The 13,809-nt window shown below is 42.2% G+C and overlaps 1 protein-coding gene across 6 annotated transcripts in view; it reads right to left on the reverse strand.

The window, feature by feature from the left end:
- The window catches only part of COL4A4 (collagen type IV alpha 4 chain), a 74,455-nt gene that overhangs the window by 34,702 nt on the left and 25,944 nt on the right, over positions 1 to 13,809 (reverse strand). For all 6 annotated transcript variants that reach the window (XM_081861485.1, XM_081861484.1, XM_081861486.1 and 3 more), the window contains 9 exons: positions 13,092 to 13,127; positions 12,828 to 12,869; positions 11,943 to 12,023; positions 11,057 to 11,110; positions 4,453 to 4,512; positions 1,952 to 1,996; positions 1,492 to 1,545; positions 1,229 to 1,298; positions 1,022 to 1,126 (listed from right to left, as the gene is read on the reverse strand). In XM_081861485.1, the coding sequence (XP_081717611.1) occupies positions 1,022 to 1,126; positions 1,229 to 1,298; positions 1,492 to 1,545; positions 1,952 to 1,996; positions 4,453 to 4,512; positions 11,057 to 11,110; positions 11,943 to 12,023; positions 12,828 to 12,869; positions 13,092 to 13,127 (547 nt within the window). The remainder of the gene's footprint in view (positions 1 to 1,021; positions 1,127 to 1,228; positions 1,299 to 1,491; positions 1,546 to 1,951; positions 1,997 to 4,452; positions 4,513 to 11,056; positions 11,111 to 11,942; positions 12,024 to 12,827; positions 12,870 to 13,091; positions 13,128 to 13,809) is intronic.

Raw genomic sequence — 13,809 nt, forward strand, 5'->3', positions numbered from 1 at the left:
AAAGTGGAGAAAAGAAGAAGCTTCAATCCGTCTAAAGATGGCCTCTAAACACTGGCCCCCCAATGGACTGAGGAAAGCCTTTTGTTTGGAAGATCATGCTCCAAATTGTTGAGGTGATTCTTTTGATCAACATACTTACATCTACTATACAGCATTATAAATTACACTACATATTTTGGAAAGTTGTTTGTTTGTTTACTTGGCATCCAGGTACCTCTTAAGATGCCATCACCAAATCTGGCATGATTGTTCCTGAAATTGAGGAATGGATTTTTGTCTATATTTGGAAACTATTTTGAATCAAAATGGCCATTCCAAATTGCACTGATCAGGACACCTCTGAAGACATCATCACAGATTTTTGCAGGATGGCTCCTAAGATCAAGGAGCAGGTTTTTGTCTAAGATTGGGTGCAGGATTGGGCCTTTCAAAAGGGAACTGTTTTTAACCAAATTTTGGCAGGATTGCATATTATGGTTTACCCAACAGTGTTAGAATGATTAAGAAACTAAAAAAAAATCAATTTAAAGATCTTATTATGTTTTGGTTTCTTAGAATATCTGAGCAGCACTGGTGTTGTCTAACATGGACCACTTGGGGGTGTTACCACCTGGAATAACTACACAAACCTGAGGAAGCACAGTGGGCAGCAATTTGCCACACCTTTGTTCAATTCCTAGCCCACCCCTCCTTTTTTCAACAATCTTATTAAAGCAATGAAATCCTTATAAAGGCTAAATGTTCAACCTGAATGAATACCTTGAACAATCAAGATGCTTTAACACATTTGCTGCTCATATGATCATTTAAAACCTGCCAACTCACTACATCTAAAAAAAAAAATCACAAAAAATTCTGTATAAACTCTTACTATAATGCTTAGAAATGCACAGACAAAACTATGAAAAGGCTGCTACAGATGATTTTTATCCTGGGATGTGTCAGCATAACCTTTATGGAAAGAAGTGAAATCTGGTGATAGAACTTTCTTTTACCCTAAACATAAAAAAAGGTTTCTTACTGGCTCCATCTTCCCCTTGCCTGCCAATAGCACCAGGAGGGCCCATCAACCCATCTGCCCCCACATTTCCAGGAGGTCCAGGGTCTCCAGGGTCTCCTTGAAGACCTGTAGGAGATCATTGGAAAATGTGGTGGTTGTTGTTAACATAATTGTATGTTACCATGAATTGTATTAAATGTGCATTGAATTGTTTAATATTAGGTAAACCTTTTATTCCAGGGCGTGGTATTCCTCGAGGTCCTGGTGGACCTGGCAGCCCACTGTCTCCTGGGTCCCCCTGTAAGAATTTTCAGGTTTATTGCAATGTAACAACATTGTACCTATAGAAGCCCAAGGGAAAGAATTAACTGTGATAGTGAAAGGTAATGGAATGAATTAAAATAACCCCTCTGCTCTGCTACAGAACAGTATAAATTCCATGTAAGCTTGATACAGTATAAACACAGAACCTTCTGCATTTGAGACCTGACCTTAATTCCTGGAAGCCCATCCTCTCCAGGAAATCCAGCCATTCCAGTTTCACCCTGAAATAAACAATATTTGTTTGTCCCTTAAGAACGTTTATCGTGCAAATAGGTTACACTGTAATTAATGGGACTTAATGGGTATAACTGTGTAAGACATTATCCCAAATTGGTTAATCTGTGACAATTCATGCACTTCAAGTTAAGTTTCGTTGACAAGGTTTGCTAGCTCAGAGTCAAACGACCACCATTACGCAGACTCTCAAAAACAGGTCTGAAATTGTGGGGGTTTAGCAGGTAAAAGAAATTCCAAACATTTAAAAAATGTTTTTAAAATACAGCAGCACTGATTTATCTTACAAAATAAGGGAAGGTGTGTGTGCTATGGATATGGATGCTATAATTAGGTTTATTTTATTAGTAAATTATAGACATTGTTTATGTTTTATTTATAAATATATGCTACCTTGCTTCCTGGAATTCCTGATGATCCATAAGAACCTGGACTCCCCTATGGAAAAGGACAGAGACAAAAAGTTATAATATTAGGTATTTTTAACACCCTGATTATGATGAACACATTGGGTTAGATCAAGGGTAGTCAATGTGGTGCCCTCCAGATATTATGAACTACAACTCCCATCATCCATGACCATTAGCCACCTTGACTGAGGCTGATGGGAGTTGTGGCCCACAACAGCTGGAGGGCACCATGTTGGTTACCCCAGAGTTACATAAATCCCTGTTGTATTTGCATAAGGTGCCTTTATCCAACTTTGGGCCAATTCTCCCCTCCCATAGTGATTCCCCCATTCTCCATCCCAAAACATTTTGGGAGGTTGCAGTGGGGAAGAGTTGATGGGAAAATTCATTTCCACATGTTTTCTTCCACAAACAGTTCTCAGAACCCAACTCATTGGAAATAAATTCTATTGAACTCAGTATGCTGTATCTCAACATATTGGCCCTACTTCAGCAAAAGTTAATTGTATAAATACCTTGCAATGTTGCCTAGGCCATATCTGGCCATTCTCCCCCCCCCCCTCTAGTACACGTACACACACACCACTCTGTGAGGTTCAGAGCAAGATGAGCTAATAGGCAGTACCCAGTCCATCATGACCAGTGATGCCAACTTGAATAAAATATTGGGAAGGCCCAGGTAAGCCCCACCCTGCATAATTGATCACATGATGTGGTGCATGCACACCATTTGAATGGCAATGCCCATCAACTTGGGGGGGGCATAATTTTTTTTATTGGGGGGTGAAGGGTCAGCGGCCCCTAGGAGTTGGCTCCTATGATCATGACCCCATCACAGCCTTTATTGTCTACTGGCAAGGGAAACCTCTGTAGCAGGGAGCTCCCTCTACTTTTGGAGGCTTCCAAGGAATCTAGAACTGTGGAAGATTACAGTTCTAGACCATGCTAATGGTAATCACCTGGAGGGGATGCCCAGATAGGGCTGTAATTAGAAGCAATATGAGAAACTAAACTAAACTCTTTTTTACTTCAAATATCTTCTTTTTATAGATCTTGCCCAAGATGTCTAATGGCAGAAAAACACGTTAATGATAAATGGAACAATCTGCATCCAGTTAAAGACTTCATTAGATCATTTACAATAAAACAAAAATTAAACATTCACATGCCAAACTCAATCATTCAAAACCTAAGACAGTACTCTGAAAGCACCCCCACAATCCTGAGCTATATACTGAAATGTTGTATCTTGTGCAGGGGCGCCGACTTATAAAAAATATTGGGGGGGGGGCGGGGGCCCATACCGACTTATAAAAAATATTGGGGGGGCCCAAGACCTCCAAACCGCTGCTGCTGGGGGAACGAAAGGGGCGAGCCCCGGGCTGCCCCGACCTTAAGTGAACCTGTGAGGGCCCGCCCTTTGCGGCAGCCGATTGGCTGCTGCCGTGGGCGGTGAATATTAATGAGCTAGGGGGAATCCCCGCTTCTCGCGGGGCTGACGCCAGCCCCACGAGATTGTTGATGGGTCGAGAGCCCGCAACCCCACCCCCTCTCTAGATCGGGAGTGGCTTTGTTTTAACTCATTACTGAATGTATTTTAAAAGGTAACTATCGTCAAACAAGGAAAATAAAAAATACCAACATAATTTTGTGATTTTACAAAGCATAATATAACTAATAATTCTCTTAAATTATTGGGGGGGGGCAGAGCCCCCCCAAACGAATTTTTGAGGGGGCTCAGGCCCCCTCAGGCCCCATGGAGTCGGCGCCTATGATCTTGTGCAGCCCTGTGACAAAATCTCTTGAGACTAAGATCAAAAAGCCAAACTCCCATTAACAAAAGGCTGCAGTTAATAATATAATACAAACAAAATGACTTTGAGGTTCAGAGTCTCCTTTATATATTCAGATTTAATTACTCCAGGATATGTGGTCTTAGGATGTCAAAATCAGACATAGGCCACAGTCTAGTTCCATGTGCCTAGCGAAGTTCAAATGTGTGCTTCTTGAACAACGCGCGCACACACACAGACTCCAAATAGCAAACAATGTTTAGTGGTTTGATTTAAACATCAGGGCCATCTTGCTCAATGAAAACAGTCCCACTAGATATGCATAGATCAGCTGGCATTCCTACAGGAGGTTTGCAATAACAATTCTTTAAAAGCAACAAAAGCTTCAACAGAATCTTCTCAAGACTGATACAGACTATAATAATAAAAATTAAATATTGCATTGGTAGTATGAAAGTTCTTGTATAGTTAAATTGCCTTTCTAGTATTTATAAGCCAGGAATAGCCAACATGGTGCCCCTCTGGGTGTTGATGAATTACAGTTTCAATTATCCCCAACCATTGTCTATGCTAGTTGGAGCTCATGGGATCTTCTGTCCAGTAAACTTCTGGAAGGCATCACACTGGCAACCACTACTTAAAAGCCATGTATAAATGGTAACTATATTGGCTTATTCTGAAACTTCCTCACCCGCAATCCAGGAAAGCCAGGAATCCCCCTTTCACCCTTCTCTCCAATTCCAAGTGAACCCTGTTTTTATGCAAAACAAAAAACAATCAAATTACTTCAAATAAGAAACACAAATTCTATTACACAGTTCACTTGTTTGGGGTTCACCTATATAGATCTGGAACTGGGGGGGGTGGTGTGGACCATGCTATGCAGGGCTTTTTTCCAACAGGAACTCACCAGAACTCAGTTATAGCACCTCTCAGGTGGACGCCATTGCCATTATAAGTGAGCAAGGAAGGTGTTCATGGTGAGTTCCGACACCTCTTTTTTGGAAGTTCTTCAGTTGCTGTATTCAAGGCAAGGGACAAATTTGCCCTTCAGGCTAACTGGGCTTATCTTAAGCTTTTGCCCATCTTATAGCAATTGTCACAATTTACTGGATTATAAGGCATTGGGTTGTATCCTTAATCTAAGCAAGCAGTGACCACTCCACGGTCTCAGGGTAGCCCCTTAACAGGAGCCTCAGGGAGGTGCATCTTTTCCAGATGCCCAGCTCAGGGATTGACGGGCCATAGCACCTCAAATTGTGAACCTACAGGTTACCTGGATATGATACACATCATAGTGCAACCCTTAAACTTGGTAAAACCTGCCAATCATCAATCAGATGTTGGGCAGGTTGATTTTGTTCAGTTTCTGTTAATTGATTCTCATGAAAACTTGCAGATTCTGGCTTCACACAATTAACTCAAGGCAGTGTCAATTTGCTCTTGGCAGAAAGCCAAGGTCTGCTTGACCTAGAAAGTACTTACTCTGATTGGTTAACGACCAGCACTCAACTCTGTTATCTAGGAATGCTAGTACGTTTGGGGTGTGGTGTGTTAGGAGTAGGAGTGCTGTGTAAGGTTGAGAGAGAGAGAAAGAAAGGATTTATTTTACTTTGTTTTGTATGCAGAAACTCTGCTGGTTTCTTTTTCCTTTTAATAAATCCTGTAAATAGTTATTCTGAGTCTAGCTGACTAGTCATTTCCACCTCAACTAGCTTCTTCGCTGTGCAGGAAAACTCTGCTACGTTTGGGCTAAAGCCATTAGAGCTATGCCTGACACTTCAAAGTTCCAAGAGGTTATGGGTATTGTGCTGCCAGCCTGAGTTGTGGTGGTGTCAGCATCAACGGTGTTGGTTCCAGTAGTTCCGGAAGTTTTTGTTCCTGTTGGTGCAGCAGATGGACACTGGTTGCTTCCTGACTGTTGTGAGCTGGTGACGCAGTGGACACAAGGACAACAGCTGCAGCGTGTGAGTGCTGGGTTGCTGTGGTTCCTGTTTTTTCTCTCGGTGGTCGTGAGTAGCTGGTTCCAGGTTCCAGGGACATCGCTCTCAAGATGGCCTCTCAACCAGTTCAGATGGCTTTTGAGCGTCTGAATGACTCCAATTACTTGCTGTGGTCGGAACGCATGCAGGCAGTGCTGCAGAGGGATCGTCTCTGGCAAGTGGTGAGTACGTTTCCTGCGAAGCCTGATGATGAAGACCTCGATAAAGACCAAAGAGCAAGGGCCACAATTGTTTTGGGGCTAGAAGATTCCCAGTTGCCGTATGTGAGGGGAATCAAGACAGCTAGAGGTGTGTGGCAAGCACTTAAAGAACTCCATGTCCGTGAGACAGCGGTTTCCAAGCTGTTCATTCGCAAGGCATTGTACAAGGCAATGTTACAGCCTGGGGTTACAATGCAGGAACACCTACACAATTTACAGTTAAAGTTTGCTGCTCTACAGGAAAGAGACTGTGCGTTAGACCAGCAGGAGAAGGTGGCTATTATTTTGAGTTCTCTCCCGGAAAGCTGGGATAATTTAGTTTTGTCTCTAGAAAGCATACAGGAGCATGATTTATCAGTCAGTTACGTTACTGGGCGTTTGATTGAAGAATGGCAGAAGAGGCAAGAAAGGTCGTTTGCTGCAGAGGCTTCTACAGGCGGGCGGTTTGAAAGGAGTTCTCATGCCGTGCCAGAGGTAAAGCAAGAGCAGCGTACCGGTGAGGAGACAGCGTTTGCTGTTAGGCGTTGTTTCCGATGTGGGTCTTCGGCGCATCTAAAACGGCAATGTCCAGAGTTGGTCAAGTCTCAGTGGCCGGTGCAAGAGCAGAGACGAGATCAGCAGCAGCAGCAGCAGCAGCAGCGTAAAAAGAAATTCTTCAAACGAAAACAGTCGGCTCAGCTGGTGACCGCCGAGGTCAAGATTGCTGATGAGAAACAAACTGTCTGGGTGGTTGATTCGGGCGCGTCTCGGCACATCGTAAATTCAGATGAATTGTTTGTTTCCAAGAACTCAGCACAGCGCAGCCAGGTAGCCCTAGCAGACGGAAGTACTTCCGAAGTGATTTCGGGGGGTGCAGTTTTTGTTCCTTGTTTTCGTGAATGCCTGCAAAATGTACTTTGTGTGCCTTCATTAAGGAGCAATCTGATGTCTGTAGATTGTTTGCTAAAAGCTGGGTTTAAAGTGTACTTTGAAGGAGACAGTTGCATTATTAAGAAGGCTGGTGAGATTTTAGGCACTGCTAAGTCAGAGGGAGGCTTGTTTTGGCTTAAAGCAGGATCTCAAGTTGCAGCAGTAGTCAGTAAATCTCAGCCTGCAGTGAATAACAAAGCTATACATGACAACTGTGTGCACTTATTGCATAGGAAAATGGGGCATGCTGGCTGGAAAAGTGTACTAAAAATGTCTGAATTGGCTGATGGGGGTAATTTAAAGAGTTGTAACAAGTACCTTGATTGTAATGTCTGTAAAAAGGTTAAAACCCACAGAGTCTCTTACCCCAGAAGTGACAGAGTTAGTGAGTCACCGCTACAGCTGGTTCACATGGACGTAATTGGTCCATTTGCTGTAAGCAGGGGTGGATCGCGTCTTTCATTAACAATTGTGGATGACGCCACGCGTTACTCTTGGGTTTTCCCCATGAAGAATAAGGGTGACGTGTTCACTAAGTTTAAAGGCTGGGTGGCATCTGTGGAAAGATTTCTGTCCATTAAACTCAGAAGGATTCAGACGGACAGAGGCGGCGAATTTATGTCAAATGCTTTTAGAGATTGGTTACAAAAGCGTGGCATTGGGCATAGAAAAACAAATGTTTTTTCCCCAGAGGAGAATGGCGTTGCAGAGCGAAAACACAGATCTTTACAAAATATGATGTTTGCCATGCTTGATGATGCTGATTTGCCCATGTCTTATTGGGGGGAGAGCATGCTCACCGCGTGTTATCTCCAAAATAGGCTTTTTCATCAAACAATAGGTACAACCCCGTACTTTAAATTGTTTCAGAAAAAACCCAAAATTGACCATTTGCACGTGTTTGGATCAAAAGCCTGGGTACTAATTCCAAAACAAATGAGAAAGAAGGGAGATCCTAAGACCAAACAGTTAGTGTTTGTGGGTTACCAGGAGCTGGGAAAAGGTTTCCGCTTTGCTGAAGGGACAAATGGCATTGTGATCTCCAGGAATGCCAGTTTTTGTGAACATAGTGGCTGGGAGAGACTACATGCCAATACTGAGGTTTGGTTTGAACCTTCCCAGGAGCTTCATGACTCTGAAGGTAAATATAGAGAATCAGAGTCTGAGGGGGAGGAAAGTTCAGATAAGAGCTCTCAAGAAAGTGGAATTAGCCAGAGACCAGTTGCTACGCAACAAAAGAGAGGTCGTAGTTCTGAGGAGGAAAGTGGGTCAGAAGAAAAATTTTCTCCCAGAAGATCTAAAAGACAAAACAAAGGAGTGCCTCCGGTGCGTTTTTCTCCAGATACTGCAAACGTGTTTAGTGTAATTGCAGAGCCCAAGAGTTTTCAGGAGGTGTTAAAGTTACCAAAAGAGGAGGCAGAGCTCTGGAAACAGGCAATGGAAGAAGAGATGTCCTCTCTGAATGAGCACAAGGTCTTTACACCAGTAGCAGCGCCTGAGGGGGCAAAGATTGTAGGCTGCAGGTGGGTGTACAAACTTAAACCTCTGGTGACAGGAGAGTACAAATACAAAGCTCGTTTAGTGGCTCAAGGATACTCTCAGAGGCCTGGAAAAGATTATGATGAGACTTTTTCCCCTACTGCTAAGGGGGACAGTGTAAGGTTGATTCTAACGCTTGGAGCAAAGAGAAAACTCCTGTTAAACCATTTTGATATCCAGACTGCATATTTACATGCATCAATATCAGAAGACCTGTATCTAGCCGAACCGCCTGGTTATGAGACAGGTTCCAATAGAGTGTTGAAATTAAACAAAGCTTTATATGGTCTCAAACAGGCGGCAAGATCTTGGAACAAATGTTTCCATGAGGCCTTAGTGTCATTTGGTTTCAAGCAGAGTACAGCTGACAATTGCGTTTATGTACGTGGTACAGGCAGTGATCAAGAGTTTTGTCTGATTTATGTAGACGATGTATTGTATGCTTGCAAAACAGATAAACAAACTAAAAGGTTTGCCAAGCAATTGTCCAGCAAGTTCAAAATGAAGGACTTAGGCCCGGTTAGGACATATCTAGGGTTGGAAGTGTGCTGGGCCCAAGATGGCAGCTGCCTAATTAGTCAGCAGAACAAAGTTAAACAACTACTGACTACATACAGGATGCAGGATTGCAAAGGGGCAGTGGTGCCTATGGATCCAGGTTTCATAAAAACACTTCATATAGATGAGAGTCCTGAATTTGAACATCCTGATATATATCATTCTGCAATTGGAAGTTTATTGTATCTAGCACAGTGGTCCAGACCTGATATTAGCTATGCAGTAGGCATATTGAGTAGATTGGTCTCAAAACCCACACTAAATGCCTGGAAAGGGGTAAAACAAGTTCTGAGATACCTCAAACAGACAATTGGCTATATGTTACAATTAAATTCTTCAGAGGATGAAATGTTGAGTTGCTTCTGTGATAGTGACTGGGGAAATTTGCCAGATAGAAAATCTGTCACAGGACTAGTCATAATGGTCGGTGGAGCTTTAATCAGCTGGCGGTCACGCAAGCAAGACGTTGTAAGTGTGTCATCAACAGAATCCGAGTACGCCGCATTGAGTGAATTGTGCAACGAGGTGATTTATTTCAAGCATTTGTTAGCAGATTTAAATGTAAATTGTGGAGAACCAGTACAAGTTTACATTGATAATCAGGCTTGTATAACCTTAAGTAAAACAGAGGGTTTCAAATCACGTTCCAAACATATCTCTGTAAAATACCAAAATGTACGTTGCTGTGTACAAGACAATATAATCACATGTACTTATGTACCAAGTGAAGAAAATGTAGCAGATGTATTAACTAAACCATTGGCAAAGATAAAGAACAAGCAAATGTGCAAGGGTTTAGGTTTGCTGGAAAAACAATCTCCTACATAGGTGTTATTTGATGTTAATTGTCCAGCAGAATCTGTGAGGGGGTGTTCAGTTTCTGTTAATTGATTCTCATGAAAACTTGCAGATTCTGGCTTCACACAATTAACTCAAGGCAGTGTCAATTTGCTCTTGGCAGAAAGCCAAGGTCTGCTTGACCTAGAAAGTACTTACTCTGATTGGTTAACGACCAGCACTCAACTCTGTTATCTAGGAATGCTAGTACGTTTGGGGTGTGGTGTGTTAGGAGTAGGAGTGCTGTGTAAGGTTGAGAGAGAGAGAAAGAAAGGATTTATTTTACTTTGTTTTGTATGCAGAAACTCTGCTGGTTTCTTTTTCCTTTTAATAAATCCTGTAAATAGTTATTCTGAGTCTAGCTGACTAGTCATTTCCACCTCAACTAGCTTCTTCGCTGTGCAGGAAAACTCTGCTACGTTTGGGCTAAAGCCATTAGAGCTATGCCTGACACTTCAAAGTTCCAAGAGATTTCAGGATACACAACACAATACCGATGCCAAAACAGACTGACCTCTGTTCTCAATAAAGCTGTGGTATGTTTAAACCCCAATGCTGCTGTCCTGTGTCTTATTGCAATTAATGTTCTACATGGTGCCCTCCCTGCCCATGGCTCCACTGGGCCTGCAAATAAACATCCAGTGAAGATAGTGGTGCAAAGAACAGCTCATCCAGAGTTCAACCAGCAATAGCTTCACAGCCTGGGAATGACAGGGACGGAGGACAAAACTGGACAAGATGCCATTCATCAGAAATTGCATGAGTGGTGTTTTGTCTAGTTTGGCCCTGCAGTCAGTTGCTGCATTCCAGCTCAGGAAAAAGGCCTGCAGGAAATACCATAGTGCAGTGGTAGAAAAACTGCTTTGCATAAAGGAAGTCCTAGGGCTAGGAAGTCTCCCCTGCCTGAAACCATGGAGAGCTGTTGCCAGTCAGTGTACACCAGGTATCAGGAACCTGTGGCTCTCCAGATGTTGCTGAAATGCAATTCCCATCATTCCTTGGAATGATGAAATTTGTAGTTCAGCAACATTGGGAAGAGCAAAGGTTTCCCACACCTGGTGCATACAATACTGAGCTAGGGTGGACCAATGATCTGGCTTGTTATAATATGTTCCAATAAACTGATAAAGAGGAAATCCACTGCTAGCTTGGAAAAAAAACCCCAAACACTTCCAAGCATTTTTAGTAAGTTCTGGGATAAAATATCTATGAAATCAGTTCATGAATTTAAAAAAGTAATGTCACTTACTTTGCGGCCAGGCAATCCTTTGGCACCTATAGTTCCAGGCATTCCTTTTACACCCTGAGTATTAAAACATTTAATTTATGGTGGTTCACAACATAAAACCACAATATAAAAAACACAAAATTCATAATAAAAACAAAAACAGACAACCCAATAATTCCCCTTCCACAACACATATTATTTATTAAATTTGCTTATTGTGGCTCAGGGGTTGGGAACCTGTGGTCCTCCAGATGTTGCTGGACTCCCAGCTCCCATCAGCCCCAGTTCTGCACAGCCAGTGTTCAGAAACATCTTGGAGAACCACTTGATCACACCGCTTCTTTCCGTAACTTCATTAACTATGAGTTAAATCAGCCAAGGAAGCCCCATAATTCATATAGGCTTTTTTTACAATTGCAAATTAGCATGATGCTAGCAACAGCCTTGATAATAGTGGGCATAGTATATGAACACCATTGCAGTGTGGCCAAGTGATATGCAAGCATACCAGGACAAATTTGCTTTACAGTGGTACCTCTGGTTATGAACAGAATCCATTCCGGAGGTCTGTTCATAACCGGAAACCACTCATAACATAAGGTGCACTTTTGCTAATGGTGCCTCCTGCTGCGTGTGTGCCTCTGGCACACGATTTCTGCTCACATCCTGGGGCAAAGTTCACAACCAGGAGCGGCAGAGATACCACTGTACTTCTTTTGCTCAGGATACTGCTGTGGTGCTTGCCTTTTTATAGTCTAACACAAATGTATCCACCTCTAGGATTAGGGTTTTAAGCTGTGACCCTAAGCATAAAAAAATGAAAATAGATTTCACTGAAATTTCCTGGGTGCTTTATAAGAAGAAATGGATACATAACAATTGCAAAAGCACTGTATAATTTGCATACCTTTTCTCCCTTTAACAGTTGAGAATCAGGAGGTCCAACTAATAAAGGCTGCCCTGCAGAACCAGGAGGTCCAACATCACCCTAAAAATGCATTGAAATAGTAAGCAGGGTGAATAACATTGTGGAGTTAGTTGCAGAGGGCTCATTCTATGTTTGAACAGCCTAGCACTGATCTGTGTTAACTGAGTTTCATGCCACTGCTCTATCTACAGTGGTACCTTGGTTCTCAAACTTAATCTGTTCTGGAAGTCCGTTCCAAAACCAAAATGTTCCAAAACCAAGGTGCACTTCCCATAGAAAGTAATGCAAAATGGATTAATCTGTTCCAGACTTTTAAAAGCAATCCCTAAAACAGCAATTTAACATGAATTTTACTATCTAACAAGACCATTGATCCATAAAATGAAAGCAATAAACAATGTACTGCAGTCACACAATCAATCAATCAATCAATCAATCAATCAGTAGCTGAACTGGGTTCCACACAGTCACAAAAACATAAAATAAATAGCAAAAACAGACAGACCTCAGCATAACACTCAAAACGAAAGGGTGGCACTCAAAATGGAACCCATTCAGCTTCTGAACAAAGTTCGCAAACCACTGTATGCTTCTTCACATATGAGAGTATACAGCTGATAGTGTTATTTTACCCACTTAGGGCTGATGGGAATTGCAATCAAAAGCATCTGAAGAATTGATGAAGGCTGCTCTAGAAATTCCCAGAACTCAAATTATGTACGAAACCACAAAAGATCTTTTTTTTTTCCTTTACAGGAAACTTAATAAACCCATGAACGTGAAGCCTATTCACTTTCTTCAGCTATCTCTTACTATGATTACACTTTTCAGGCAGCTATTCCCAGAGACAGCTTATTTGCTTACCGGCTCCCCTTTCTGTCCTTCCACACCAATTCCTGGATTTCCCTAATGAATTGTTAATTTTTAAACAGAAGGGCGGGGGGGAGAGAGAGAGACTTTTTAAAAGATGCAGAAATCAATGCCAGTTTATCATTAGATTGGGTGGCTAAAGTTTGGAACTTAAAGCAAGTTTCTTTATAAAAACCCATAACAGAGTGAAACAAAAGAAAATACCAGTGTGATAAATGCTGTATAAACTTTAACATGGGAGAAAAAAACGTCTCTTACCTGCTCACCTGGCAAACCAGGAGGACCTGTTGTACCCTTTGGGAGGAGGAACAGGGAATGAGTAGTTATGTACAAGTACAGGGATTCAACCTGAGAAATATATACAACAGCAATACCATAGGGGCAGGGATGGGGAACCTGTGGCCCATCTAGATGTTTCTGGATTTCAACTCCCATCAGCCCAAGCCAGCATGGGCAATTATCAGCTGTGATGGAAGGCCACAGATCCCACATATTTACCTACTGTCTTCTGTTCTTTTTAACATTTCCCACCAAACATTTTCACTGCCACGCAAAGCTTTGTAGAGTTTCTGTACATATAACCCTACAGCCTACTGTGACCAGTGAACTTTTCTGTGAGCTTGTGGTGGGGGAGGTTTTTCATTCATTTCCTCCTCACCCTTTGGTGGAGAGTGGTGTGAGGGAGAAAACTTGTGACATCTCTGTTATGTATTGAATTGAATAGGATCCAAACTGCAGCAGTCTGATTGGTCCTAGAACAATAGGATCCAAAAGGCAGCAGTCTGATTGGTCCTAGAACAATAGGATTCAGAATGCAGCAGTCTGATTGGTCTTAGAACAATGCAGCAGTATGATTGGTTGGCAGGAACCACCCAATCATGCTCCAGATAGAAGTGAATCCACAACCTGATTGGCTTACAGTAGAATTCCAGAATTAGCCAATCATGTGCAGCCCATTGTGTAAATAATGTATATA

This window comes from Podarcis erhardii (assembly GCF_964252035.2).
Source record: "Podarcis erhardii genome assembly, chromosome: 5".
Classification (NCBI taxonomy): Eukaryota; Metazoa; Chordata; class Lepidosauria; order Squamata; family Lacertidae; genus Podarcis; species Podarcis erhardii.